The sequence below is a fragment of the Choloepus didactylus genome, chromosome 19 (assembly GCF_015220235.1).
Source record: "Choloepus didactylus isolate mChoDid1 chromosome 19, mChoDid1.pri, whole genome shotgun sequence".
Lineage (NCBI taxonomy): Eukaryota > Metazoa > Chordata > Mammalia > Pilosa > Megalonychidae > Choloepus > Choloepus didactylus.
This window is the reverse complement of record NC_051325.1, coordinates 53,982,057-54,008,043: the sequence shown is the minus strand read 5'-3', so window position 1 is coordinate 54,008,043 and position 25,987 is coordinate 53,982,057. Positions and strand designations below refer to the sequence as shown.

The following is a 25,987-nucleotide window of genomic DNA, read 5'->3' as shown; positions in this document are numbered from 1 at the left end:
AGGGCAGAGGACACCAGTCACTGTCTCATAGCTAGTGGAATTTCCATTTTGCGTATGACAAGACTGATAATTTTTTCAGTGAAATACATTTCCCTTTTGGCCCTGTTAAACTTTGGTATTTCAGTTGGGATATTTTGAGACTTCCAAGATCTCAAAAAAAAAAAAAAATTATTCAGAATTTTCTGAAGGTAGAGTTTGTTTTGGTAGGTTTCATTCTTTTATTTCCCTCTCCTTTTCCATTTTGTACTTGACTTTGATTTCTGGATTGGTGAAATTTTATCGTGCTTGGTTGGTTGGATTAGTTAACTTTATGATTGCAGTTCACAAATGGTAGTGGTATTTTGGAGTAACAGTACTTAGAAAACCAGGTTTGCATATATTAAACTTTAATTCCCAAGGCTTTGGCTTTTGTTTTTGCCTCTGTTTTTTTTTTGTTTTTAGAACCACTTTATATCCTGTAAAATTGTTTTGTATTTGGATAATTAAATTGTAATAAATTCAGAGGCCATGCATACTCTTAGCTGCCCGAGTTTTACTAATTATATTTTATTAAATACAAACTTTTGTTTTTAAAGAACTTAGGAAAGCAGATCAAATTTTCTGTTTTAAAGGTCATTTAAAACAGTTTTTCAATTTTCTTAAAATTTTAGGCTTTCATTTTTCAAAAGGATCACCCTTATCTTTGTTTTAATAAAGTTTATAATAGTTGTTACCATTTTCTCTGATACCAAGTGCTCTGCTTTCCTGTCTCAGCATTCATTCCATGGCCATAAATGAGTGCCTTTGTCCTGGTGTGGTGCTGTCACGGGGGAAAACATACCCATTAGTGTCTTTAGTTTGGAGTGTACAGAAACTTAAAGGATGTTTCCTTTAAAATACAGTAACAAAGTGCCGGACCATTCCCAGACTATGAAAACCTCTTTTCTCTGGCACCTCAAATTGTGTAATTATGCTGCTATGGTGGACATTTTTTTTATTTTCAGAGGTTCAGCATCACAAGAGAGTAGTCACACTTGATTTTAAAATAATTGGTTGGTATTATTTCCCTAATTCTCAACTTCGGTTTCATTGCTGAATTGATTTTTTAAGTCCAGTCACCAGAAATGTGCCAGATTAGTCGCATGGTCACTCTATAGCATAAATTTTCCTGTTAAAAATAGAAAAGATTCTAGAGTACTTGTTTTACCTGTCTGCTTTAAGTATTCACAAAATACTAGATAAGGATATCTACCCACATTTTGTGTCAGGCTTGGCCAGGGTTTGTGATCCTACCATCAGTGGAATTAGTATATATTACAAGTTGTACATGTTTTGACTTGACTTAAATTTTTTTTTTCCAATAGAAACTATGTTCCAACTTCCTGTCAACAATCTTGGCAGTTTAAGAAAAGCCCGGAAAACTGTGAAAAAAATACTTAGTGACATTGGGTTGGAATACTGTAAAGAACATATAGAAGTAAGTAGCATGTTGTTTTTAAAATTTTAACCTGACTCAGCTTCTGATCCATTTCTTTCTGTCGGGAACCAAGACAGTTAATTTTAGGTGTTATTCTGAATTTTAACCACAGCATTAGCCTTACCTGAACTTCTTAATTATCCTAACTTTTAATGGCTTTCTCATCTTTGCATCCCAAAACAAAAGCAGCTTAGGTGTGTCAGACATTCTACTAGGTCTCTAAATTTAATCCTAAAACAATCAGTGGGGGTGGGGGTGGGATATAGGAATTCTTGTCTCCAATTTACAGACAAAGGAATGGGTAAAGAAATAGGCCTAGCTTCTACACCTAAGCAGGTGGTAGGGTCTGTCATACCCCAGAGCCTGTGTTCTTTCTGATAAGCCTGAATGTTCTGGTTGACCTGGTGGTGAGGCACCATGGTTTGGGCGGTGCCTGTTTCTTTCTTTTGGATTTGGACATTTTTTGGCTTTACTGATCCAACATCTTCCCCATGTATGACAGATTGGACTTTATAAAACTTTCCTAGCCTTTTTATTTTACGTTTATTCTGTGTTATAAACAGCCCTGTGGACTAGTGAGTGCAGTGATCTCCTCCTTTTGTGAATCTCATTGCTCCAGATCTAATAGTTGATCATAGAAAGTATCTGACTGAGAATAAATTTTTAAACCTGTTTTACCCATTGGCTTTAAGTTCTAGCTGACCAGAGACTTACACACTTACCTTGTTTGTCTATATCCCCAGCATCAAGCACTGTGCTTGGCACATGTAAGTGCTCAGTTATTGTTTGGGTGGAATTGGAAGTAAAAAAGCAAATTCCTTCACGCAACAGGTCTTCTTTCCCCAAGTCCCACTGTCACGGAGACTGGAGCTTCTCAAAAGTAGCCTTCTCTAGTATTTTGTTCCCAGTGTAAAATCAGATCTGTTCAAATAAAGGAATCCATTCATTTTTTATTCAGTAGAATAATTTTCACAGGAATAAGTAATGCAAATGTTAAGGTGCCTTTTTTATCTTGTATTTGATATGTTCCTCCATTATCATACCCATTACATACTCTGGAGATTATGTGTCTTGATATTGCCACACTGAACCATGAACTCTTTACAAGCAGGAGAAATTTTACTCTTAAGACTTTTTACCTTCCTAACTGGGGGAGAAGTGGGCCATTAAATTTTTACATAGAGGTATATAAATTTAATGTCATACTGGCTTACTTTCTTTGAATAATTTGCTTTGTCTTCTTTAGAGGTTCAGAAACCCTGAGTTTTCTTCCTATCAATTCAGTCCCCCTGCCCTCCCCATAAAAAAATTCCATTTTTTTTTGCACAGAACTGGAATATCACGTCTCTAATGCTATATGCAAACGTTGCTATCTTGCACTACATTCCTGTACTATAACTGGTAAGTTATGGTACTCTAATAAAAAAAAAAATGCTTTGTTACTAATATGTGGCTGAATTTTTTACTTAACTAGAACTTCCAGTGGTTTCCTTAGAAACTTGGCTGATCATCAAGGGAATGTTTGGTTGAAATAAGATGTTCAGTTCAACTTTCATATGCCTTTTTGTATTTCCTAAAAGCCTTATCACTCCTAGTTTAGTTCTTGATGGGGTTGGTTTTCCTGTGCCTCTCCCCAACGCTAGTTAAGTGGTAGGATTTATAGGTAAGGTTGGACCACAGTTGATAACACGATGTTTTTGTAAACTTCTTTCACTGTTTTCTAGGATTTTAAACAGTTTGAACCTAATGACTTTTATTTGAAAAACACTACTTGGGAGGATGTAGGACTGTGGGACCCTTCACTTACAAAAAATCAGGTAAGTGGCACAGGAGACTACCATAAATGGCAGCATTCTTGGTATACCCCCTTTTCAGCTCCTAGGCCTTTCAGTGATGAGCCTTTGTAACTAAAAACCTGCAGTGGCAAATGTGTCAAAACTGCATATTTCATATTTTCCTAAGTGATATGGAAAGCCAGGAAGAATTTTCTGAATTTTTTGTTATTGGAGTGAAATTTCAAGTGTAAGAAGAGGAGGTTTTGTTACTTAAAAGTTCTGAAGCCCATTGTACACAAGCATTCCTCCCTCCATCTCAAAAGTACTTTGGTTCTTCCATTTCCAAAGTGTTCTCTTCAACATTCTGTTTATACAGGTTATCTGTTATTTTTCTCTGTTCTCTATGTTGCCATCCTTGCTTTTTTAGAGAGACTCTTCTTTCCATTTAAGCTTTTCTCACTTTTCTTTGTTGATGGCATCCTACCTCCACCAAGAGATTCTGGGTATAGATGACTCTAGGATGGCAGTGGCAAAGAACTGCAACTTACTTAAATTTACATAGTCAGAGGGAGATAGGTAGTGTTCTCTTTACCATGGGAAGAAGTGATGGTCAATCCTATTTTTACCGTACCTATTTCAGTAGTGATTCCAACAGTGATTATCATTCTGTATTGCTGATCTCTTTCATGTGTTAGAACATAATTGGCAGGAAATTAGTACATCTAGCTCTTTCTTATTAATACTCCAAAAAAGGCAAAGGTATTGGCCAGCAGTCTTAAAATGTGAAAGCTTTACAGTGGAACACATCATTTAGTTAGTTAATTCGGTTTTAAGAATTCCAAAACCTCATATCTGAACACTAAAGAAAGGTAAAACTTTAAGGAAAAGCAGAAGGTTATATTTTGACAAACCAGTATCTGAAAACAAAGTGGGTTTCTGGGGGTGGGGTGGGTAGATAATATCTCTCCAGGCATATGTTTCATTTGACCATCAGAAGACCAACAAAAGACCAACAGCACAATTGTTAATGAACGTAATTCTGAAAATTACTCTTTGATATGGGTATATTCTGCAATGCATTATTGGCTTTTTAACACCATGTACTCCTTGCAGTCTGTAGGAAATTTTTATTTAACTTCTTAATTTAATTCAAAGCAGCTGTCCCTTCATTAGTTGTTTTGAAGCTGTTTTTGCTTGAGAAGGAACAGCAAGGCTTGTAGAAGAAAGCCAACTTTTCAAACCAGTGTTGGTTTTTTTTTTTTCATCAGCAATGAAATGTGAATGATACTACACTGTACTTTGATCAGAGAACAAATATTTGAGATTTTGAAGATGTGCCTTTTTTTTCCCTATGCATTTTTTCCATGATAAGAATAGATGGTGTGTCTTGAGCCCTGAATTCTTATATATAGTTAATCTCTGAAGCCTTTAGCAACTCCATGAGTCACTGAATGAAAATGATTTCACATAGTTTATTCTTGTCATTTCTAACTGTAAAATGTTAATCTTGAAACCACTGGTCTCTGTTTTGTCTAAAGCCAATCAACAAATGTGACTGATCTTTTCTAAATATTAGGGGAGAATTTAGCATTGAGTTTTTGATTCACACTGTGGAACCTAAATAAAGAGTATTTAAAACAATTTTCATTTGAGTTGCAATTTCATAAATTTATTCTACTGTAAAATACATATATATATATACACACACACACACACACACACACACACACACACACTGAAATCAATGTATTCAGCTCTAGAAATAGCATTCTGCAATTGTCTGGAAAAAAAATCTAGAACCTGTTATTGTCTGTCTGAAGTGGCATTCTGATTCAGTTTTTGTGTTTTCTTTAGGACTATCGGACAAAACCTTTTTGCTGCAGTGCTTGTCCATTTTCCTCAAAATTTTTTTCTGCCTACAAAAGTCATTTCCGGAATGTCCATAGTGAAGACTTTGAAAATCGGATTCTCCTTAATTGTCCCTACTGTACCTTCAATGCAGACAAAAAGACTTTGGAAACACACATTAAAATATTTCATGCTCCAAATGCCAGCGCACCAAGTAGCAGCCTCAGCACTTTCAAAGATAAAAACAAAAACGATAGCCTTAAACCTAAGCAGGCTGACAGCGTAGAGCAAGCTGTTTATTACTGTAAGAAGTGCACTTACCGTGATCCTCTTTATGAAATAGTTAGGAAGCACATTTACAGGGAACATTTTCAACATGTGGCAGCACCTTACATAGCAAAGGCAGGTGAAAAATCACTCAACGGTGCAGTCCCCTTAGGCTCAAATGCCCGGGAAGAGGGCAGTATTCACTGCAAGCGATGCCTTTTCATGCCGAAGTCCTATGAGGCTTTGGTACAACATGTCATTGAAGACCACGAACGCATAGGCTATCAGGTCACTGCTATGATTGGGCACACAAATGTGGTGGTCCCCCGATCCAAACCCTTGATGCTAATTGCTCCCAAACCTCAAGAGAAGAAGGGCATGGGACTCCCACCAAGAATTGGTTCCCTCGCTTCTGGAAATGTCCGGTCTTTACCATCACAGCAGATGGTGAATCGACTTTCAATACCAAAGCCTAACTTAAATTCTACAGGAGTCAACATGATGTCTAATGTTCACCTACAGCAGAACAACTATGGAGTCAAATCTGTAGGCCAGGGCTATGGTGTTGGTCAGTCAATGAGACTGGGTCTAGGTGGCAATGCACCAGTTTCCATTCCTCAACAGTCTCAGTCTGTGAAACAGTTACTTCCAAGTGGAAATGGAAGATCTTATGGGCTTGGGTCAGAGCAGAGGTCTCAGGCTCCAGCAAGATACTCCCTTCAGTCTGCTAATGCCTCTTCTCTCTCATCCAGCCAATTAAAGTCTCCTTCCCTCTCCCAGGCGCAAGCATCAAGAGTATTAAGTCAGTCCAGTTCCAAACCTGCAGCTGCCACAGGCCCTCCCCCAATCAATACTTCCTCAACCCAAAAGTGGAAAATATGTACAATCTGTAATGAGCTTTTTCCTGAAAATGTCTATAGTGTACACTTCGAAAAAGAACATAAAGCTGAGAAGGTCCCAGCAGTAGCCAACTATATTATGAAAATACACAATTTTACTAGCAAATGCCTCTACTGTAATCGCTATTTGCCTACAGATACCCTACTCAACCACATGTTAATTCATGGTCTGTCTTGTCCATACTGCCGCTCAACTTTTAACGATGTGGAAAAGATGGCAGCACACATGCGAATGGTTCATATTGATGAAGAGATGGGACCTAAGACAGATTCTACTTTGAGTTTTGATTTGACATTGCAGCAGGGCAGTCACACTAACATCCATCTCCTCGTAACCACATACAACCTGAGAGATGCCCCAGCTGAATCTGTTGCTTACCATGCCCAAAATAATCCTCCAGTCCCTTCAAAGCCACAACCAAAAGTCCAGGAGAAGGCAGATATCCCTGTTAAAAGTTCACCGCAAGCTGCAGTGCCCTATAAAAAAGATATTGGGAAAACTCTTTGCCCTCTTTGCTTTTCAATCCTTAAAGGACCCATATCTGATGCACTTGCACATCACTTACGTGAGAGGCACCAAGTGATTCAGACAGTTCATCCGGTTGAGAAAAAGCTCACCTACAAATGCATCCATTGCCTTGGTGTGTATACTAGCAACATGACCGCCTCGACTATCACACTGCACCTGGTTCACTGCAGGGGTGTTGGAAAGACCCAAAATGGCCAGGATAAGACAAATGCACCCTCTCGGCTTAATCAGTCCCCAGGTCTGGCACCTGTGAAGCGCACTTATGAGCAAGTGGAATATCCCCTGCTGAAAAAGCGAAAGTTAGATGATGATATCGAATCACCCACCTTCTTTGAAGAGAAGCCTGAAGAGCCTGTTGTTTTAGCTTTAGACCCCAAGGGTCATGAAGATGATTCCTATGAAGCCAGGAAAAGCTTTCTAACAAAGTATTTCAACAAACAGCCCTATCCCACCAGGAGAGAAATTGAGAAGCTGGCGGCCAGTTTATGGCTGTGGAAGAGTGACATTGCTTCTCATTTTAGTAACAAAAGGAAGAAGTGTGTCCGAGATTGTGAAAAGTACAAGCCTGGTGTATTGCTGGGCTTTAACATGAAAGAATTAAATAAAGTCAAACATGAGATGGATTTTGATGCTGAATGGCTATTTGAAAATCATGATGAGAAGGATTCCAGAGTCAATGCTAGTAAAACTGCCGACAAAAAACTCAACCTTGGGAAGGAAGATGACAGTTCCTCAGACAGTTTTGAAAATTTGGAAGAAGAGTCCAATGGAAGTGGTAGCCCTTTTGACCCTGTTTTTGAAGTTGAGCCTAAAATTCCTAATGATAACCCAGAGGAACATAGACCTAAAGTATGCCCTGAGGATGCTTTAGAACCTGAGAAGTTAGACCAAAAAGAGGATAGTTCAAAATATGAAACTATTCATTTGACTGAGGAACCAACCAAACTAATGCATGATGCTTCAGATAGTGAGGTTGACCAAGATGATGTTGTTGAATGGAAAGATGGTGCTTCTCCATCTGAGAGTGGGCCTGGTTCCCAACAGGTGTCAGACTTTGAGGATAACACATGTGAAATGAAACCAGGAACCTGGTCCGATGAGTCTTCCCAGAGTGAAGATGTGAGGAGCAGTAAACCAGCTGTCAAAAAAAAGGCTACCAGGCAAGGCGACAGAGAACAGTTGAAATGGAAGAATAGTTCCTATGGAAAAGTTGAAGGGTTTTGGTCCAAGGACCAGTCACAGTGGAAAAATGCATCTGAAAATGATGAGCGCTTATCCAACCCACCGATTGAGTGGCAGAATAGCACAATTGACAGTGAGGACGGGGAGCAATTTGACAACATGACTGATGGGGTAGCTGAGCCGATGCACGGCAGCTTAACTGGAGTCAAACTGAGCAGCCAGCAGGCATAAGTTCCAGGTTCCCTTGCACTGGTAACATGCTGCAGCCTGGAACTCTTCTCTCCTTTCAGTATGACTGCAAAGCTATATCCTAACTGGTACTGCCTTTTTAGTGCTGGGTCATAAGACTTGTGTGGATATGTGGCTGCTGCAAGTCCAGTGGTTATTTCTAAGTATATGACACATTGATCTTGCTTCAGAACCTGCTGTGACAAACACAGTAACTAAATGTGAAAGACCAATAAGCTGGTGGCTCATGAACGCACATGAGGAAAAGCAGAGGTTTATTTTATCTGCTTTTTCAGCATTTCTTTCTCTCTGTAAATGGTTGGCTGTCTTTGAGAAGTGTTACCCTCCTTCACATGGTAGGATAGGGCCAACATACAAGCTACCAGTTCAATGTGTATAAGTAGACTTTGGGAAAATTTTTTTTTTTTTCATGTATTCATTCTGAATAGTTGAAATGTATATTTGTACAGTCTTTTAGACCTATTCAAGTGATGCTTATGATATTGTTATTGTGAACCCATCATAGATTTCTTTCTTTTTTTAGTGTTGCCCTTGCTGTGTAATAAACGCTCTATCTAGTTTTACCTAGCAAAAGCTTGAAACTGCGCTAGTATGGACTTTTGGACAGACTTAGTTTTTGCACATAACCTTGTACAATCTTGCAACAGAGGCCAGCCACGTAAAATATATATCTGGACTCTCTTGTATTATAGAATTTTTCTTGTTCTGAATATCCTTGACATTACAGCTGACAAAAAACAAACTGGTATTTCAGATTCTGTTTTCTGAAATCTTTTAAGCTAAAATCACATGCAAGAATTGACTTTGCATCTACTAATTTTGACACCTTTTAAATCTGTATAAAAGCGTGTTGTGTTGAAGCAGCAAACCTTCAATGAGTGCTGCATTTGGAATATTTAGTTTTATCTTTAGTTAAACACCACCTGGTGTATTCATTTATACCATCTAATATATGACACATCGTTGTAGTATGTATAATTTTGTGATCTTTATTTCCCTTTGTATTCATTTTAAACATCTAAATAAATTGCTGTATTGTGCTTAATGTAAATATTTGCTTTATTATACATGATAGTCTTGTGTCCATTTGATGCTATGGCTCTTTCTCATCAGAGATGGAAGTCAGTCAACAAGGAAACTTGTGGAAAACCAAGACCTGCCATTTGCAGAAAGAATGCTTTCTCTTGAGGTACCTGTTAGGAATTCTTTTGGTTACCCCTGCCTCCCCACCACCTCCCCCCCAAAAAAAACCTGCTAAAATAAAACATCCTTGAGCTTTTCGGTTCCCCTTTTGTTCAAGAGAAGAGTCTGCCTGCTTATATATGTAAATGTCTCAATGATAAAAGGATGTAAATGGAAGTTAGTATTAATTTGCCAGCAGAAACTTAATGCCCTGGTGGTCTTTCTTCTAAATGAAGTAAATGTTAGCTTTTGCTTTATAATGGAACAATTGTACTAAATAGGCAACCATTCTCTGCCTTTGTTATAATTCTCTTGACCATCTTGCTATTAAGAAAAAGAGGCTTTGGAGATCACACATTTGGAAGGTTTTCAAGATGGAAGGAGGTGATATATTTATTCTGCATAGATTCTCAAGAGCGACTGGTACTAAAGAGCAGAACGTTACAAGGAGGCAGAATTAGGCCAACATTTTTAGCAATTATAACAGTAATGGGGTGCTCTAATCCATGCAGAGGATGATCAGTCACCTCTCAGGGACACTGACCTAAAGAAGTCTGAAGTAGTTGATTTCTATAACATCTAAGACCCTTTTCAGAAGATCTGTTAATGCTTTTGTTACCTGAAAATAGAACTCTCACTAACCTCCCCCTAAAATATTATGTTACGCTTCTCAGAAGCAAATCAGGAGAAAGTGCTTAGAATAGACTGGAACCTTTAGGGTATCTGGGTCTGGCATGGAGCTATTTTAAGTCGATTATACAGGAAAAAGATAAATTCTATGGAGATCAGCTAATTTTGAGGGACTAGATGTCCCCAAATTAAGATGTTACAGATTACCAAATAAGGAAAAATATGGCATTGAGAGGTCTGTTTCTCTCGCTTTAGGATAGTAATAGCTGAATTTAAGCCATCTCTCATTGTTTGGAAATTACTCGGCCTTTAATTATATCAGGTGAGAAGAGCTTAGCTTGGATTTTTAGAGGAGTCCTACATGGAGGACTAATGAGACTTGTGCAAAGTAGTAGGATTGAAATACATTCTTAGTTGGACATTGAACAGAGACAGTTGAGTACACTTCCTCACCACCTTGCTGAAGTGGTGGGAATGTGTGTTTTTAACATTCAGAAAAGGGTTGTGCCACTTAAGAGTTGGAAATAAAAATAATTCCCAACTGGAAATGTTGCAGAAGCCCTAAGAGTGTCTCAATAAAAGCCATTTTAAAATGATGCCGTTGCTACTCTTTGCTTTTGGAATAATCTGGAAATCACTTAAAAGCTGTGGCAAGTTGCCACCTTCGAATTAGAGAATGTCTAGAATGTCTGTAACTGTAGAAGAAGCAATTCTGTAGATCTTGGTTCTAACATGGCAGAACATAATTATTTATTTCACAGAGCTTTTCTTTTTGGCTTTCTTGTGTTCTTGTGGCAATGAGTTCCAGAGCCAAACTGGCTAGGATTGTGGTTTCTTTAACTTTTCAGCACATAGAAACATTTTCCCCCGGAGTTGAGGTAAAGAGAGATGTCTCTCTCTCTCAAACAGCTGTTTGTCGCCTCCAAGCAGAAAAGGATCTGCCATTTCTAGTGCCCTGCACTTGTGTGTCTATTTGGTCCAAGTGCCTGCCCATTTGGAAAGATGCACACCACTTCAGAAATGAAGAAAATGTGGCAGATTCAAGAACTTCTTGAGAAACCTTAAAGACTGAAGAATGAATGCGCTGTCTGAAACACTACAGTAGAAGGGATTAAACGTGAGTAAAGTGGTTCCACAACCTTGACCTCAGACTGGGACCCAAAAACCATCTCCACAGGATTCTAGTCCTCTGAAGTTTCAGATTCACTTAGTCTGAGTGATGGAAAATCTCCTTTGCTTAAGGAAATTCAGTATTACATACTGAATATGTGGACTTTACAGAGCATCAGGTCAGCTTTCTGCCCCCGCCATGGGCAATGGTTTTTACTACTCATTGTGACCTTATTTCTAACCCCAGCTTGCCGCTCATTGAGTGGGTACCAACTGCAGACATGTTTCACCTAGGTATCACCTTCATGTAGGAAATCTCAAAGTGATAAACTCCCAGAAGACTGGAAAGATGATGAAGACACCGTTCCTACATTCTGAAAAGGCCTCCAGTTGGTCACCATGAGGTAATCTAGGAAGATAATATAGCTGAGACAAGGAATCTTGACTGTCAAGTTTTAAAATATAAAAGCATTTCTACCAATAGCTACTAGAAGGCTGGATTGAAAATGGATCCAAACTTGCACCAAAGGAGGGTCACCACTTGATAATTCTTTACATCTTGCTACTTCCCAGCAACTTACCCCACTTTAAATAATATTGTAACTTGAATATTCACTATAATTAGAATATAATGGAATTGCAATTTAGATGGGGATTATGTTTGGAAGCATATAAAGTGAAAGTTGCATATAGCCAAAATTATCCCCCGAAGATCTGTAAGTCATGATTAAGTCATGATTTCAAAGTGCTCCAAGTAAGAGGAGGACAGAACTATAATCATCTCCAGGACAGATGCTCTGAATGGAATAAAGGACGGAATCTTCTGCACTATTTAAATGAGTTGGGGTGTGTGTGTGTTGTGTGTGTGTGTGTTTGAGTCCAGTGTTCCTGCATACATGTTGCAAACCCACCTTGGCACCATCTGGCCTCGTCACAAAGGTGTGAGGCCATTTAAACCTAAAGAAATGATTTTTACAATGGTGTTACCTTTGTTGATGTCTATCATTATCATGGAAATAAAACGGGTATCTTAAGGAAATTGGGCACCTTTTGGAAACTGACCAAACAGGCAGCAAGCTTCCTACTAGAAATAAAAGGGCTTTTCCAACGTACTTAATGTAAGCGCTATTCTGGTTGCCATCTAGATTGGCGCAGAATGTGACAGCGTGTACGTGAAGCAGCCTTCTGGGAGTCTAGGAATGAAAAATAAAAACCCTGCCTTGGAGGCGACCAAGGAAGAGGAGAGGACAGTGCATGACTTGCATGTTGCCACTCACTCTGCCAGCAAAGCTGTATCATCATCCCTGGGAAAAGGGAGGTACACAAGGCTGAAACAACTCTGTGCTTCATGGAGGAAGCTCCAGGCAAGGGACTACACTTTCCTTGGGAGTGCGGTATTTTTCCTAAAAAACATCCAAAGCACATCATGAATACATATCACTCAACTATTTTCAGAACATCACTGAAATGTAGCTCCTGGGACTAGTTGTAGGGCACTAGATTCCAACATAATCTGATTACTCAAAACAATCCTGCTCCATCCTACCCCCAAAAAGGAGTTCCTGCAAAGGGAGTATTAGTTCCAGGTTTCAGGTGCAGACATGAAGGCTTGGAGAAGCTAAATGACTTGTCCAGGATCCCAGAAGGCAAAGAGGAGATGCTGACTCAGGTTATCTCGTTCCATAGCCACTGCTATTCCCAATTATACCATGCATTCTTGACCCTGACTTAAAGACTAGCCTTAAAAGAAAAACCTCTCCTTCGATGAATGCAAAGCCCTGTGAACCCTAGTCTCTAAGCCAAAACATTGTACTTTGGCACAGTGTTTCCAGACTATACTCATTCACACTGCCATCGTCATGATTTTTACTTTAGTATGTTTCAACTCTTCTTTTCATAAAAGGAAAGCTATCACTACAAAAAAGGAAAACCACTATAATTTGCCATTAGTAGAAGGAAACCATATAAATAAATACAAGAAAAAACTTGACTAAATTCTTGTTGCCTGTTATTACTTGCTGCGGGCTGAGCTGGAAACTTGCTGTTTGTTAAAAAGGAAAATTAGGGTGGTGTCCAGGGCATTCTAGCACCAAATGAGACTTCCTTCTTGGCTCAGGTAAGAGGCAAGGGTGACTGAAAACCTTAATGCATGGGCATGGAGTCAAGAGATGGGGCTCCAACCCCTGCCTAGGCTCTGGTGCAGGCAGGATCCTCAGGAGAGTTTTGCCTATTCGTGGTCACCTAACTTTACCAAGCCTTAGACCCCTTTTACATTAACAATTAACGAAACCCAGCTCAGCCTGGGCTTAGTAAAGGGGACAGCTGGGTAATGCTGTGCCTGAGTAGGGCAAGCTGCTCAGTCACATCAATGAGCGCTCCAGTTCTCCTGTCTCCCACTCTGCCACCTCTGTGGTTGGCACCTTCATCCTTGGCGGGCACCCCAGTGTTTAGAGGATGTTTCCCATTCACATTCCCTGAGGGGGCTTCGCTTCCCTCACTGTTGAGCAAGTGTCCTGGGCCAGGGACCATTCCTGAACTGGTCCCTGTGGCTGGTGTCAGGCCAGAGCTGCCTCTGCCCGGCACTGCAGTCCAGGATTACCCTGACTGGCTCGGATCACTCGAGCCCACCTCAAGTTGGGGTGGAATCTAGTCAGCCCACACCAGAGAAGGGCTGCCTTGGGAAGGCACGGGATGGATGTTGACGCTACACTCTTCAAATGAAACCCTGTACAGGATGCGAAAGATAAAAAGTGCAGATGTTCCAACTGCAGAGAGGTAGAAACTGCTCCTTGAAAGTCTCGTCTGCTAGTCTTTAAAATCAATTCCCAGACGCAGCTCCATATTGAAATCCCACAGGGAGCTTTAAAAACTAGAGCTGTCAGTCCCACCCCAGAGATTCGGATGTAATGAGATCTGGGGTGTGGCCCAGCTGATTCCAGTGGGCAGCCAAGGTTGCCAACCACCCATAAGTGAACATGGGCAACAAGCATGAGCCTTCCCCTGATTAATGTATTTGCTACCAGTGGTTTCCTGTGTAAAACCGTTTATTCTCTACCCCACCCCATTCAACAGATACCTGCCGGGCAGCCTAAGAAAACTATTTCTACACTCAGAGATGCAACCTGTGTGTGGAAAACAATTTTAGGTATATAAGCTAATGTGTTAATGTCTCCTTGTTTCACTGGGAGCAATAAGGAACCCATGGGTCTAATCCAGTAATCCCTACTCCATAGGTGGAGTCACCACTGTCATGACAGCTCTTAAGATGCCAACAGAAGAAAAAGCCTTGGTCTTCTGGGGCCCACCTCCATGTCTCCTCGCCTCTCACAAGTGCACGCCTGACTCTCTTGGAAGAGTAGTACTGATCACACTTTTGGAGGTTGCACTGACAAGGGATCATCTCCCTGGAAGACCCAATAGGAAGTTCCCAGTTGACTTCTGGAGGGTGACCTCCAGCAGTCAGGTTTAGCTGGTTTGGTTCTTCAGGGGAGAGGCACTTAGACTGTTTATCCTGACGAAATACACTTGTCCCCTGCAGTCCTCCCCTTAACTACTTCCTCTGACAGCCTCATGTGTAGCACCAAAGCACACAGTGCCAGAAGACCCAGTGAAGGAGCAGAGGCAGGCCTCGGGGCTGCCTGCAGGGCTGCAATGTACCCCATGGTGATTACTGGTATGAATTTTGATGCTTTTGAATCCGCAGCTGGCCCGCAAGAGTCATAGAGGAAATTCTGTGACATATGCCTGAAGTCAAAATTGATATAAACTCTTCCAGACCCCAAAATGGTTCACTTTTGCTCATAGGACAAAGTGGGATTTTGCTTTAAGATGGGTTGTGGGGGGGGGGGGGGGGAATTCCTTGATGCCTCCAGGTGCCTGGGTCAACAAATCATCTCCAGAGCCCCTTGGTAATCCCTGTAAGTAGACAACTTTTGGTTGTCTGCCTAGTAACTACACTGTCTCTGAGAACTCCCCTTCTCACCAACGAAGTGTGAATTTTCATGATGCATGGACGCTGGATTCTGTCAGGTGCTTTTTTTCTGCATCTGTTGAGATGATCATGTGGTTTTTTGGTCCTTTATTGTTTTAATATGGTATATTACACTGCTTTTTGGATGTTAAGCCAAACTTGCTTGCTTTCCTAGGAGAAATCCCACTTTGTTATGGAATATAATCCTTTTTAAATGTTACTAGATTCTGTTTTCAAATATTTTGTTGAGGATTTTTGCATCTAAATTCACAAAGGATGTTGGTCTGAAGTTTTCTTTCCTTGTGATCTCTTTGCTGACTTGGTATCAGTCACCCCCAACAGGAGAGCCTTGGAAAGCACACACTTATGTAATAGAACCCCACCCCACCTCAGCCTCAGGGAATTTGGGATTGGGGTGCAGACCTCTGGTTGCTTGAACTGAAGTGATGTGACTTCAGGAACCATTGCAGCTGCCATCCTCCCCCACGAAAGCTGAGGCCCAGCACATTTCTTCATGGACGCTGTAATCTATCATTGGAATAAATTCCCCCGGTAGATGAGCCTCTGGGTTTAAGGGTCTCAAATGCAAGTGCTCACAGGGGACAGGCAGGTGACATAAATCAGTGAAGTAATTTGGATACAAGAAAGAAACTGGAGAGCACAGGTCCTTCTACAGTGATACAGCTTTAGTTCGTTGCCTTGCAGGAACGTGAGCCATGTTGCCAGGTATTCTAGTTTTCATGAGAAACTTGAAATCTGATTCTTTCCATGGAGTCTCCTAATTTTTAAATGCTGGCAACTGATTTTAATTAAATGTTTTCAAAAGCTAAAAACCAAAAAGTATGAAAAGATAAACAATGAAAAAATCTACCTCCCAGCCAAAACAATATTCACTGTTCCCAAATTCTTGTTTAGCCTTCCAGTGAATTTTTTATGCCTTTCTTTTTCACACAATTGGTAGCACACCATGTACATTTTTCTGCACTTTGGTTTTCGTATCTTGGGAATATTTCCATTCCAATTCATCAAGAACTCTTAATGAATTTTTAGAACTTTATAGTATTCCATCGTACGGATGTGCTATAATTGAACTGGTCCCACATCAACAGACACTTGGGTTCTTTCCAGTCTTTTACTATTTCAGTGTGTGATATGAATGACCTTCTGCAGCTATCGTTTCTTTTGTGTGTATGTATACTGAAGGGTTACATTCCCAAAGGTGGAATAATTGGGTCCAAGGGCTTATACATTTTTAATTTTGACATGGACTGTCAAATTGACCTCCATAAGGAATGTGTCAATTTACAGTCTCACCATCTATGTATAAGAATGCCTGTTTCTTTGATTTCACCAACAGGGTTAAAGTTTTTAAATTTCACTAGCTTGATAAATGAAAAATCTCAAAATAATTTCAATATTAATTTTACACTTATTGGTACAGAATGAGTTTGAGTATTTTTTCAAATGTCTGAAAGCCTTTTATTACATTTTCTTTTCATATCCTTTGTCTGTTTTTCTGTTTTTTCCCCCTCATCCATTTATAGGAGCTTTTTATAGGGAGATTATCCCTTTGTGATGTGAGTTGCAAATGTATCTTCCCGGTTTGCCATTTGTCTTATTTTCTTTTTCCATTTCTCTTCTGAATTTGCTTAGGATTTTGTTTTGTTTTGTTTTGTTTTGTTTTGAGATACTTTGTTGGCTTTGCTTGCTTGCTTTTGCCAGTCAGAGGTTTAATATTATATATATATAAATATATATATATATATAAAATCAATTATCTATTATTTAAAGCTTCTACATTTTGTAGTATTCTCCATTGTTTTCCCCTAGTTCTACAGATCCATTTTATGCATTTAAATCTTTGATCCATCTGGAATCTTGGAATTGTTCCAGGTGTACAGTGTGAGGGATGGATCTCACTTGATTTTTCCAGATGGTTGCCCAGTTGTCTCAACATGAAAACATTTTAAAACATAGCTTAGGCCAAACCAAACATTTCTGCCAATCAGATATACGTGTAGCCCGGGCCACCATTTGGAACCTCTTGCTTTGACAGTCACGAAACTAACGTCCATTGGGAAGTGGGAAAGGGGCTGGTAACAAGCCTCACTCTTATTTACATTGTCAGTGGCCATCCTACTGGCACCCCTGTCTAGAAAACAGAAGAGCACCCTTTCCTCAGCTGCAAAGTTATCCTTACATCGGGCTTTGGGGGCCTGCTAACATCAGCAGCTGAGGACTGTTTGCTTGATGGTAGTTAAGACATTTGCTTTAAAGTGGTAACACAGTCACTCCACCAACAAGGGCAGTGCTTCCAGAATATGTGCAGCCCAGAGGACTGAGATGGGAGCTTCCTGATGGAGCTCTGTGTCTGGGCCTTTCTCCTCTCCCGGTGCCTCTAAGTGTCCCTTAAAAAAAGCTAATTGTTTGGCATTGCACTTCCCAGGAAATTTGGAATGACCTATTCCAGGTCCTTCCTCACCCATCTCCCCATAGACGCATGCAACCTCACTCCTCCTCAGCAGCTGGGGTGGGGGTGGGGGTCTTTAAGAATCCAACGATCCAAGGACAGCTAAACCCACAGAGAGCTAGTTGGACTTTTAGCAGCTCTCACTGTCCCATGGTGTGTCACACTCTGAAATTTTAGGGCACTGCCTAAAGTCACTCACCGTTGAGGCTCATGGATGCCACTAGGCAATTGAGAAATGCAGCAGGATTGGATCTTTCCTCATCAAGCCTAGTCACCGTAACAGCTGCTACCATTACCAAAGTCCCATGGCCAGGCCCTGAGCCAACACAGACACAGCCTCTCCTTTCAGCCTGACAACAACCCTTTCACATTCTTATTATTCTCTGCCTTTTACAGAGGAGGAGGCTGGGCACAGAGAAGTTAAGCAACTAGGCCAGGGTCACATAGCTGAGCCATGCTGGAGGTGGCAGTGCCACTCAGGCAGCCTGCTTCAGAGCCTCTAAGCTCCTAGCTCCTGTCCTGTGGGCTCTATTTTAGGGAACAAATTGCTGTGGTTTGGTCACATGACATTCCTTCCAATTCCCCTTAGCCCCCGGCTGAGACCATGGAAGAAGAAAGAAGCCTGGGGGTCTCTGGCAGTCAACATATACAGGGCCTTCAGGAAATTAGCAACCTCAATAATTTGTCTGAAAAATTAACTTTCTATCGAATCTCTGCTGTCCCTGTGCAAACAGCAGGATACAGATCTAAGCTTCTTTCATTAAGCAGAGTCCCAGTCAATACAGCATAGCCCTGAGAAATAACGATCTATAGCTTCACACAGTCCCAGGATGCATCCCACAGTGTCAAACCAGAGAAACCCGACATGAAGACCATATACCGTATGTCTATACTCTGTTCATACACCACTTAGGTCAAGTGCAGAATCCAGCAACACCAGTCTGTACTGGAGCTGTCAGGAGAGTGCTAGCCTGGGGTGGGGGTACTGCCTGGAAGGGAGCACTAGGGGGGCTTCTGGGCACTGTAACGTTTGTTTCTCCCTTGATCTAGGTGAGGGTTTGAACGGATGTGTTCAGTTAATAAAAATCTATAGATGTTCTTTTCTGTATGAAAACTATACCCAATAAAAGTTTACAAAAACATTCTCAACAGGAAAATGCTGACACTTTCTGAATCGGGTCCACCTAGTATCTTTTAATTCCAAAAATCATGCTAAAATTGACAAGACTCAACTTTTTCCTTGCTTTTCTACTGCTATCTTGCCTGATTCATTATTTTAGATTTCCTTGAAATTCTAATGCATTTCTACAGGTCAGTCATGTATGTGTGTTTTCTTAGCTCTGAGAGAAATTCCAGGAGGAAAAAAAAAAAACAGAAACAGAAAGAGCCATCACAGGCGGCATCTGGAGGCTCAGGACGATAGCAGGAAACTCATCATTGCATGAGAAGAAATTAAAGTAAATGTACCTGGGGACCCGCACAGTCCTAAGACCTCTGCATTCCTGCTGAAAATCCAAAGGCCAGGCTGCACCTGCCCCTCAGGCAAGGGGTCTTGAGGTCCAACAGCTCCGGAGGTTCAGCCTGGTGGAGGGAGGTGGCAGGAGTAGCCTTCGAGAAAATATTTACATGGAGTAAAAAGGAAATGGTCATGCCCATGTGCTCACACCCAGACACGTGTGACCTCTTGACACCTTTATTGAGATGATTTGCAGGGCCAATGGGCTGTGGGGTTTACAGCCAGCAAGCCCACACTGACAGACGGGAACCCATCCCCGTGGTGGCACAGCCACAAGCACCCCGTGGTGCCCATGCAAAGCCCTTCACAGGGGGAAAGGGAAACCCGACCCCCCATCCATCAGCCACGGCAAGTCAGACCCAAGGGGCCGTCCCCTGTAAAACACCAGGCTGCGGCACCAGCCAAACGCCTTGCCACGTGCAGGTAACAAATGCTGCTCCGAACCCTGTGGTCAGTGTGAAGCAAAGGAGGAAATTAAAAAAAAAAACAAACCAACAGCCATTAAAAAAGAGAAAGAAAGAAAAGCCCCAAGCTGCTTTATATACACAGATATGCTTTCCCTCGGCCCCAATGGGAGGCCCACAAGCTGACCGAAGCCAACGGCACTACGGGGCCAGCTGCTTGGCCTCCCTGCCATCCACAGGAAAATGGTCCTCGGTCCTGTACAACGTGGGCAGCTCAAACGCTGAGGGCACCAGCATTGACAGCTTCTGAAATGACAAAAAAATGCTCTATCAGCATTTTGCATCCACTTGGCCTCCAGCCAACAATTCCCATTCTAGAAATCCATCCTGCAGGGATGTCCCATGGACACAACAGCTGCTGCATGGTTTTGGCACCCCATCCACATGGGCCCCCCCCCGACAAGCAAATACTCCGCAGTCACTAAAAAGAAGAGGCAGCTCTCGAGGGACTGAGATAGAACAATCTCCAGGGTGAAGCAAACGGAGAGTGGGAACCTCGTATGCTACCGCCTGCGTGGAGGGGTGGCCTCTCACCCACAGGGTACGCACAGACGCGCTCCGCAGGCGGACTCGAGAGCCTGGGCATGTGGCTGTGCTGATGAGCAGAAGTTGGGGTTCAGCTTGCCAGAGACCTGATATTTCTTTCACTCTTTACCCATCTGTGCTGAGGTTTTCGCCACGTGCATGTGTTACCTTTTCAAATAATAAAACCATTATTAAGAACTGCTTACTTGCTTCTGGTCTGGATTTTTGTTGAGAGCAAGTTAGGAAGGAGAGATTGTACATTAAGCAACCCTCCCCAAGCCCTAATCGGAGGGAACCTGCAGATTCCATATGCAACCCCAGGAAAAACCAGTTTTACAGAGGACCAACTAAAAACGGGTTCTCCAGCTTGGCCAGACATTAGAATCCCTTGGGGAGCTTTACAAAATACTGATGCCCAGGTCCCACCCCCCCGAGGATCCGATGTAACTGGCCTGGACGTGGCCTGGGCATTGGGGTATTTAGGAGCTCCCCAGTGATTCTCAAGGATTCCGGGGACTGCCCCACTCCTGAGGGAGGATGGGTGGGCCCGGCAGAGACGGGCAGGCACGTGGGTGTGATAGGTACAGAGGGAGCAGTCTCACCTCTGCTCCCGCCCACCACCACCCCTTTTCCCCCACAGCTCCCTGGACCGTGGGATGTCCTGGCCACCTCTGCCCACTCCTGCTCCAAGGCCCGGCTCAGGTTGAGACCTACATCTGGCCCACCTTCTGCTGTAGGCACCTCTTCCTGAGGCCCTCACCAGCTGGCTTGGGTGCTGGGTACCAAGGCAAGAACCTGGGGCCCTAGCTCCCAGCTAATAGCAGCCCCCACCCCAAACATCCCCTGCCTGCCTCACACCGTGCCCGTGCTTGCTTACCCCTCCCCCTGCACCTGCTCCCCACAACGACACCATGCCCCTCAGCCCCACTACAGAGGTGGGGAAACCGAGGCTCAGGGAGGTGGCATGCCCCACGTCATACATCCTCCAAGCATTCATCCACTCAACCACCATTTCACTGAGCTTCCACGCTGTGCCTGGCCCTGTTCTGCACACTGAGGACATCACCGCGAACAAAACGACAGTCCCAGCCATCCCAGGGCTCATCAACTAGTAGGGGAACAAACGAATCAAGGGCTAACAGTGGGAGGCGAAGGCCTGGGGAACCCAGCAGAGGCACCAACGCATCCCGGAGGGGCCAGGGAGGTTTCCAGAGGCAGAGCCATTCAGGATCTCAACCACCCCGCAGCAGTTAGCCCAGGGAAGGGGGAGCGTCAGGGCAGTGAGAGGGGTGGTGTTCCAGGTTGAGGGAACAGTAGGTACAAAGCAGTGTGTGCTGGGCTTGGGGACTGAGAGTTCAGCCTAGAGACGGCTTAGGGTGTGGACAGGAAAGAAGCTGTCAACCGGGTCAGATCGTGTAGGCTCTTAGAGACTATGCAAAGAAGGTTATCATAAGAGCACCAGGGAGCCACTAAAGCTTTAAGTGGAAGGGTGTGTGTGTGTGTTGTGGGGAGAGAGGGAGAGAGACAGGGAGAGAGGGGGAGAGGGGGAGAGAGGGAGAGAGGGAGAATGAATGAGTGCACACAGATGTGTGTTTTAGAAAGAGTGGGCTAGAGAACAGACTGGGGCAGGCAGGGAGTGGGGGTGGGGATGGGGTGTCCCAGGGAGGAGGCTGTTGCAAATATTCAGGCCAGGTGAGATCAGCCTGGCCTGGGGGGAGAGGGTGGGGTGGAGTAAGAGTGGACTGATTCTAACTTCTGAGCTTCAAAGCCCTTGACCCTTCAGCCACACTGAGCCATCGCCCCATTGTAGGAGCCACCAGAGGATTCAGGGAAGGTGGGCTACGCTCCGATGTCCGGCCAGTTCATACCTCCTTGTGTCTCTTTCCACAGCTGGAACCCAGGTGAGCAGTCCAGCTTGGCCAATGTCAGTCTCACAGAAAGGCGAGCAGGGCATTCTGCCCAGGCACCCTTGCTCAGCCCACCTGCTTCCTCCTCTCCCAGCAACTTCCCGGGCCAGCTCTGTCCCCGCAGACTGGTGGACACACTCACTTTGACAGTACCACAGTCAGAACACAACTGGGAAATGAAGCAGCTATTTTTAAAAGTCACATGATACCTCTCACAGCCAGAGGGATGCAATTTGTGGATAATCCACAGTGTCAGAACATCTTCCCCCCGTTTCTTCTGAGAACTGGCCATTCTAGTGTCTAGAGAGCATTCCGGTGAATCATGATGGACCGAGGACTGTCCCTTTCACCCTGACACATGATTCTGGGGCCCGGGAGCATCCTGTGATCCAAAAGAAACATGTCCCTTCTCCCAACTCTCAGGCATGGGGAGGGCCAACAAGGGGCCCAAGGGCCAGTGTTCCGGTTTGCTAATGCTGCCATTTTGCAAAACACCAGAAATGGATTGGCCTTTATAAAGGGGATTTATTTGGTTACAAAGTTATAGTCTTAAGACCATAAAGTGTCCAAGATAAGGCATCAACAATAGGTACCTTCACTGAAGGATGGCCAATAATGTCCGAAAAACTTCTGTTGGCTCAGAAGGCATGTGGCTTGCTCCAGGGTTCTAGTTTCAAAATGGCTTTCTCCCAGGATGTTCCTCTCTAGGCATCTGGGGGTGTTCTCTTAGCTTCTCCCAGGCAAACTCTAGGCTAACAAAAGTCTGCTTTCAACAGCCATCTCCAAAATGTCCCTCTTGGCTGCAGCACCTCCTTCTGCCTGTGAACACTTTTATATGGCTCCAGTGATTTAATTCAGACCCACTCTGAATGGGTGGGATAACACCTCCATGGAAATTATCCAATCAAAGGTCTCACCACAGTTGATTGAGTCACATCTCCATGGAAACACTCAATCAACACCTAATCAACACTAATACATCTGCCCCCACAACACTGCATCAGAGAACAAGGCATTTCAGGGGACATGATACATCCAAACCAGCACAGTCAGTGACCAGTGCCTGGCCCGGTCAGCATGGCCTCTTCTGGAACCTTATTCCGACCCCTGTTCATTCTTGAAATGATTCTACCAAGGCGGTGAGACTTCTGCCTCCTCCCTCAAGGAAATAGACTTCTAAATAGGAGGAAAATATATTGAATTACAAAGAAACCAAGGAGAAGTGGTAAGCGGAGTCCCCTAGCAGCAGATGTACTATGGGTTGAACTGTGTCCCCTAAACAATATGTTAACACCCAATGCCTGGCACCTGCGGATGTGGTGGTCTTTGGAAATAGGGTCTTTGCAGATGTCTTTGACTTAAGAACATCCTTAATTAGGGCGGGCCTTAAATCCAGTGACTGGAGCTCTCTGCCACATCTACTGCGAGAATGAAGCCCATTCTCAGCAACCAGACTCTCGATGTTCCAGAAAACATCGACACCACACTGAAGGGACGCACAGTTACCACGAAGGGCCCCACAGGAACCTGCGGAGGGACTGAATTCAATCACATCAGAGAGGCTTCAGGTGATGCACGGCGGGGCAACGGAAAGGAACTGGCTACAGTTTGCACTGTCTGTGGTCATGGACAGAACGTGACCAAGGATGTCACCCTGGGCTCCCACTGCACGACGAGCCCTGTGTGCTCACTTCCCCATCAATGTCATCATTCAGGAGAGGGGGTCTCTTGTTGAAACCCCAAATTTCTTAGGTGAAAAATATATCCGCAGGGTTCAGATGAGGTCAGGTGTTGCTTGTTCAGTACCTCAAGCCCAGAGATATGAATTAATTCTAGAAGGAAACAACACTGAATCTGTATTGAATTCAACTGCTTTGATTCAGCAAGCCACAACAGTTAAAAACAAGGATATCAGAAACATTTTGGATGGTTATCTCTGTCTCTGAAAAAGGAACAGCTCAGCAGGCTGATGCATAAGATCCAAGAGATGTCCAGCTATGGAAGCAAGATGCCAGATGATTCCTAAGAGCTATTTATGATATTTTAAAGATGCAATAAAGCTTATCTATTGATAGGAGACTTTTTATTAAAAAAAATAATAAATACCTGGAGGGGAGAACCTAAGATGGTGGCTAGGAGAGACAGGGCAAAAAAAACACCTCCATGAAAAATATTAGATAAAAGCCAGAAAGTGACCCAGAACACCAGTTCTAGCGATGCACCAGAGGGACAAGGTCTGCTAAATCCACAGGGACTGTGCACTTGTTGAAACTGGGAGTCTGCATTCTGAAATGAGTGAGTAAGCCACTGCATATCCGGCAGCCATGTTGTGATGTGGGGAAACCGAGGGTTGGCATTTGGAGGCAGACTAGTTCTTTTTAAAAAAAAACCCAAAAGTGGCTGCAAATATGGCAGTGAGAACCGCACAGTGAAGCACGGCAGGAACGAGCTGTGCGAACGCCTCAATATCTGGCATGGAAGATAGCCTTTTGTGCACCCACTGCTAATTGTCTTGGAGCGAGGAAGGCAGAGGTTAGCCAAAAGGGGAAACAAACCATGCCCCTTGCAGCCATCTTCCTGGTGGGCTGGGAATCCTCCTGCCTGGCACCGGAGCCACAGCCCAGAGCTGCGTCAAAAAACCCAGTGTGACAAGAAGTGTTTCCAGCAACACATGTACATGCCACAATATCAAGTGTTGACAATAGCCTTTCATGCACCCACAGCTAACTGTCGCAGAGCTGTGCAAAAATGGGGAAATTAACACGCCCCATTCAGCCATCCTTTTAGCAGGCTGGGAATGCCCCTACATCGCCCGGCGGCCCAGAACTTTCCTTGAGGGATGGCACGCACTTGTGACGTAGCACAACCTTCCCTCAGCAGAGGCTCTAGAAGGGCATGGCTTGGAAGAGGGACCCATTCAGAAATCCTAGGGACCTTGCCAACACCAAAGACTTGTAGGTCAGCAGTAGAGACAATCTGTGGCAAGATGAAATGAAGGTTTAGACTGTTGCAACAGCCTTAAATCTCAAGGAACACCTGGGAGGTTTGATTGTTAAAGCTGCCCTCCCTCCCTAACTGCTCAGACACACACCCCACATTCAGGGTGGACAGCACCAACACACCCAAACTTGGTGCACCAATTGGATCCCACAAGAATCAGACCCCTACACACCACAAAGACAAAGTTGGGGAGAACTGACTTGAGGGGAATAGGTGACTCACGGACGCCATCTGCTGATTAGTTAGAGAAAGTGTACGCCACCAAGCTGTAGATCTGACAAATTAGAAATTCGTCTTTGAATACTCCTACATATCCTAAAAGAACCCTATCAAGCAAAGCAAATGCCAAGAAGCCAAAAACAACAGAAAATTTTAAAGCATATGATAAAACCAGACGATATGGATAACCCAACCCAAACACCCAAATCAAAAGATCAGAGGAGACACAGTACTTGGAGCAATTAATCAAAGAACTAAAGATAAACAATGAGAGCATGGCACAGGATATAAAGGACATGGAAAGGACCCTAGAAGAGCATAAAGAAGAAATTGCAAGAGTAAATAAAAAAACAGATCTTACGGAAATGAAACCGTTGACCAAATTTAAAAGATTCTGGATACTCATAGTATAAGACTACTGGAAGCTGAACAACAAATCAGCGACCTTGAGGACCACAGAATGGAAAATGAAAGAACAAAAGAAAGAATGGGGGAAAAAATGGAAAAAATCGAAATGGACCTCAGGGATATGATAGATAAAATAAAACGTCCAAATTTAAGACTCGTTGGTGTCCCAGAAGGGGAAGAGAAGGGTAAAAGTCTAGAAAGTGTATTCAAAGAAACTGTTGGGGAAAACTTCCCAAATCTTCTACACAATATAGATGCACAAAGCATAAATGCCCAGCGAACTCCAAATAGAATAAATCCAAATAAACCCACTCCAAGACATACTCCGATCAGACTGTCAAATACTGAAGAGAAGGAGCAAGTTCTGAAAGCAGCAAGAGA

At 43.1% G+C, this 25,987-nt stretch overlaps 2 protein-coding genes and 1 long non-coding RNA gene across 9 annotated transcripts in view; 1 reads left to right on the top strand and 2 right to left on the bottom strand.

Moving 5' to 3' along the window:
- Positions 1-13,122, top strand: part of LOC119516153 (activity dependent neuroprotector homeobox) — a 33,256-nt gene extending 20,134 nt beyond the window's left edge. For all 6 annotated transcript variants that reach the window (XM_037812369.1, XM_037812366.1, XM_037812367.1 and 3 more), the window contains 3 exons: positions 1,344-1,456; positions 3,181-3,273; positions 5,086-13,122. In XM_037812369.1, coding sequence (XP_037668297.1) covers positions 1,349-1,456; positions 3,181-3,273; positions 5,086-8,187 — 3,303 coding nt within the window. In that variant the 5' untranslated portion in view covers positions 1,344-1,348 and the 3' untranslated portion in view covers positions 8,188-13,122. The remainder of the gene's footprint in view (positions 1-1,343; positions 1,457-3,180; positions 3,274-5,085) is intronic.
- LOC119516157 lies at positions 658-19,112 on the bottom strand. Its single transcript, XR_005213211.1, has 3 exons — positions 19,035-19,112; positions 2,179-2,377; positions 658-799 (listed from the first exon to the last, which is right to left on the bottom strand). It is a non-coding gene; the product is annotated as an uncharacterized LOC119516157 (long non-coding RNA).
- Positions 19,113-19,246: 134 nt separating this feature from the next.
- Positions 19,247-25,987, bottom strand: part of BCAS4 (breast carcinoma amplified sequence 4) — a 72,878-nt gene continuing 66,137 nt past the window's right edge. The window contains exons 5-6 of one of the 2 annotated variants that reach the window (XM_037812372.1): positions 19,675-19,793; positions 19,247-19,528 (exon numbers count right to left, since the gene is read on the bottom strand). In XM_037812372.1, the coding sequence (XP_037668300.1) occupies positions 19,689-19,793 (105 nt within the window). In that variant the 3' untranslated portion in view covers positions 19,247-19,528; positions 19,675-19,688. Of the gene's footprint in view, positions 19,794-25,987 lie in introns of both variants that reach the window. The other variant, XM_037812371.1, reaches the window with a different exon arrangement.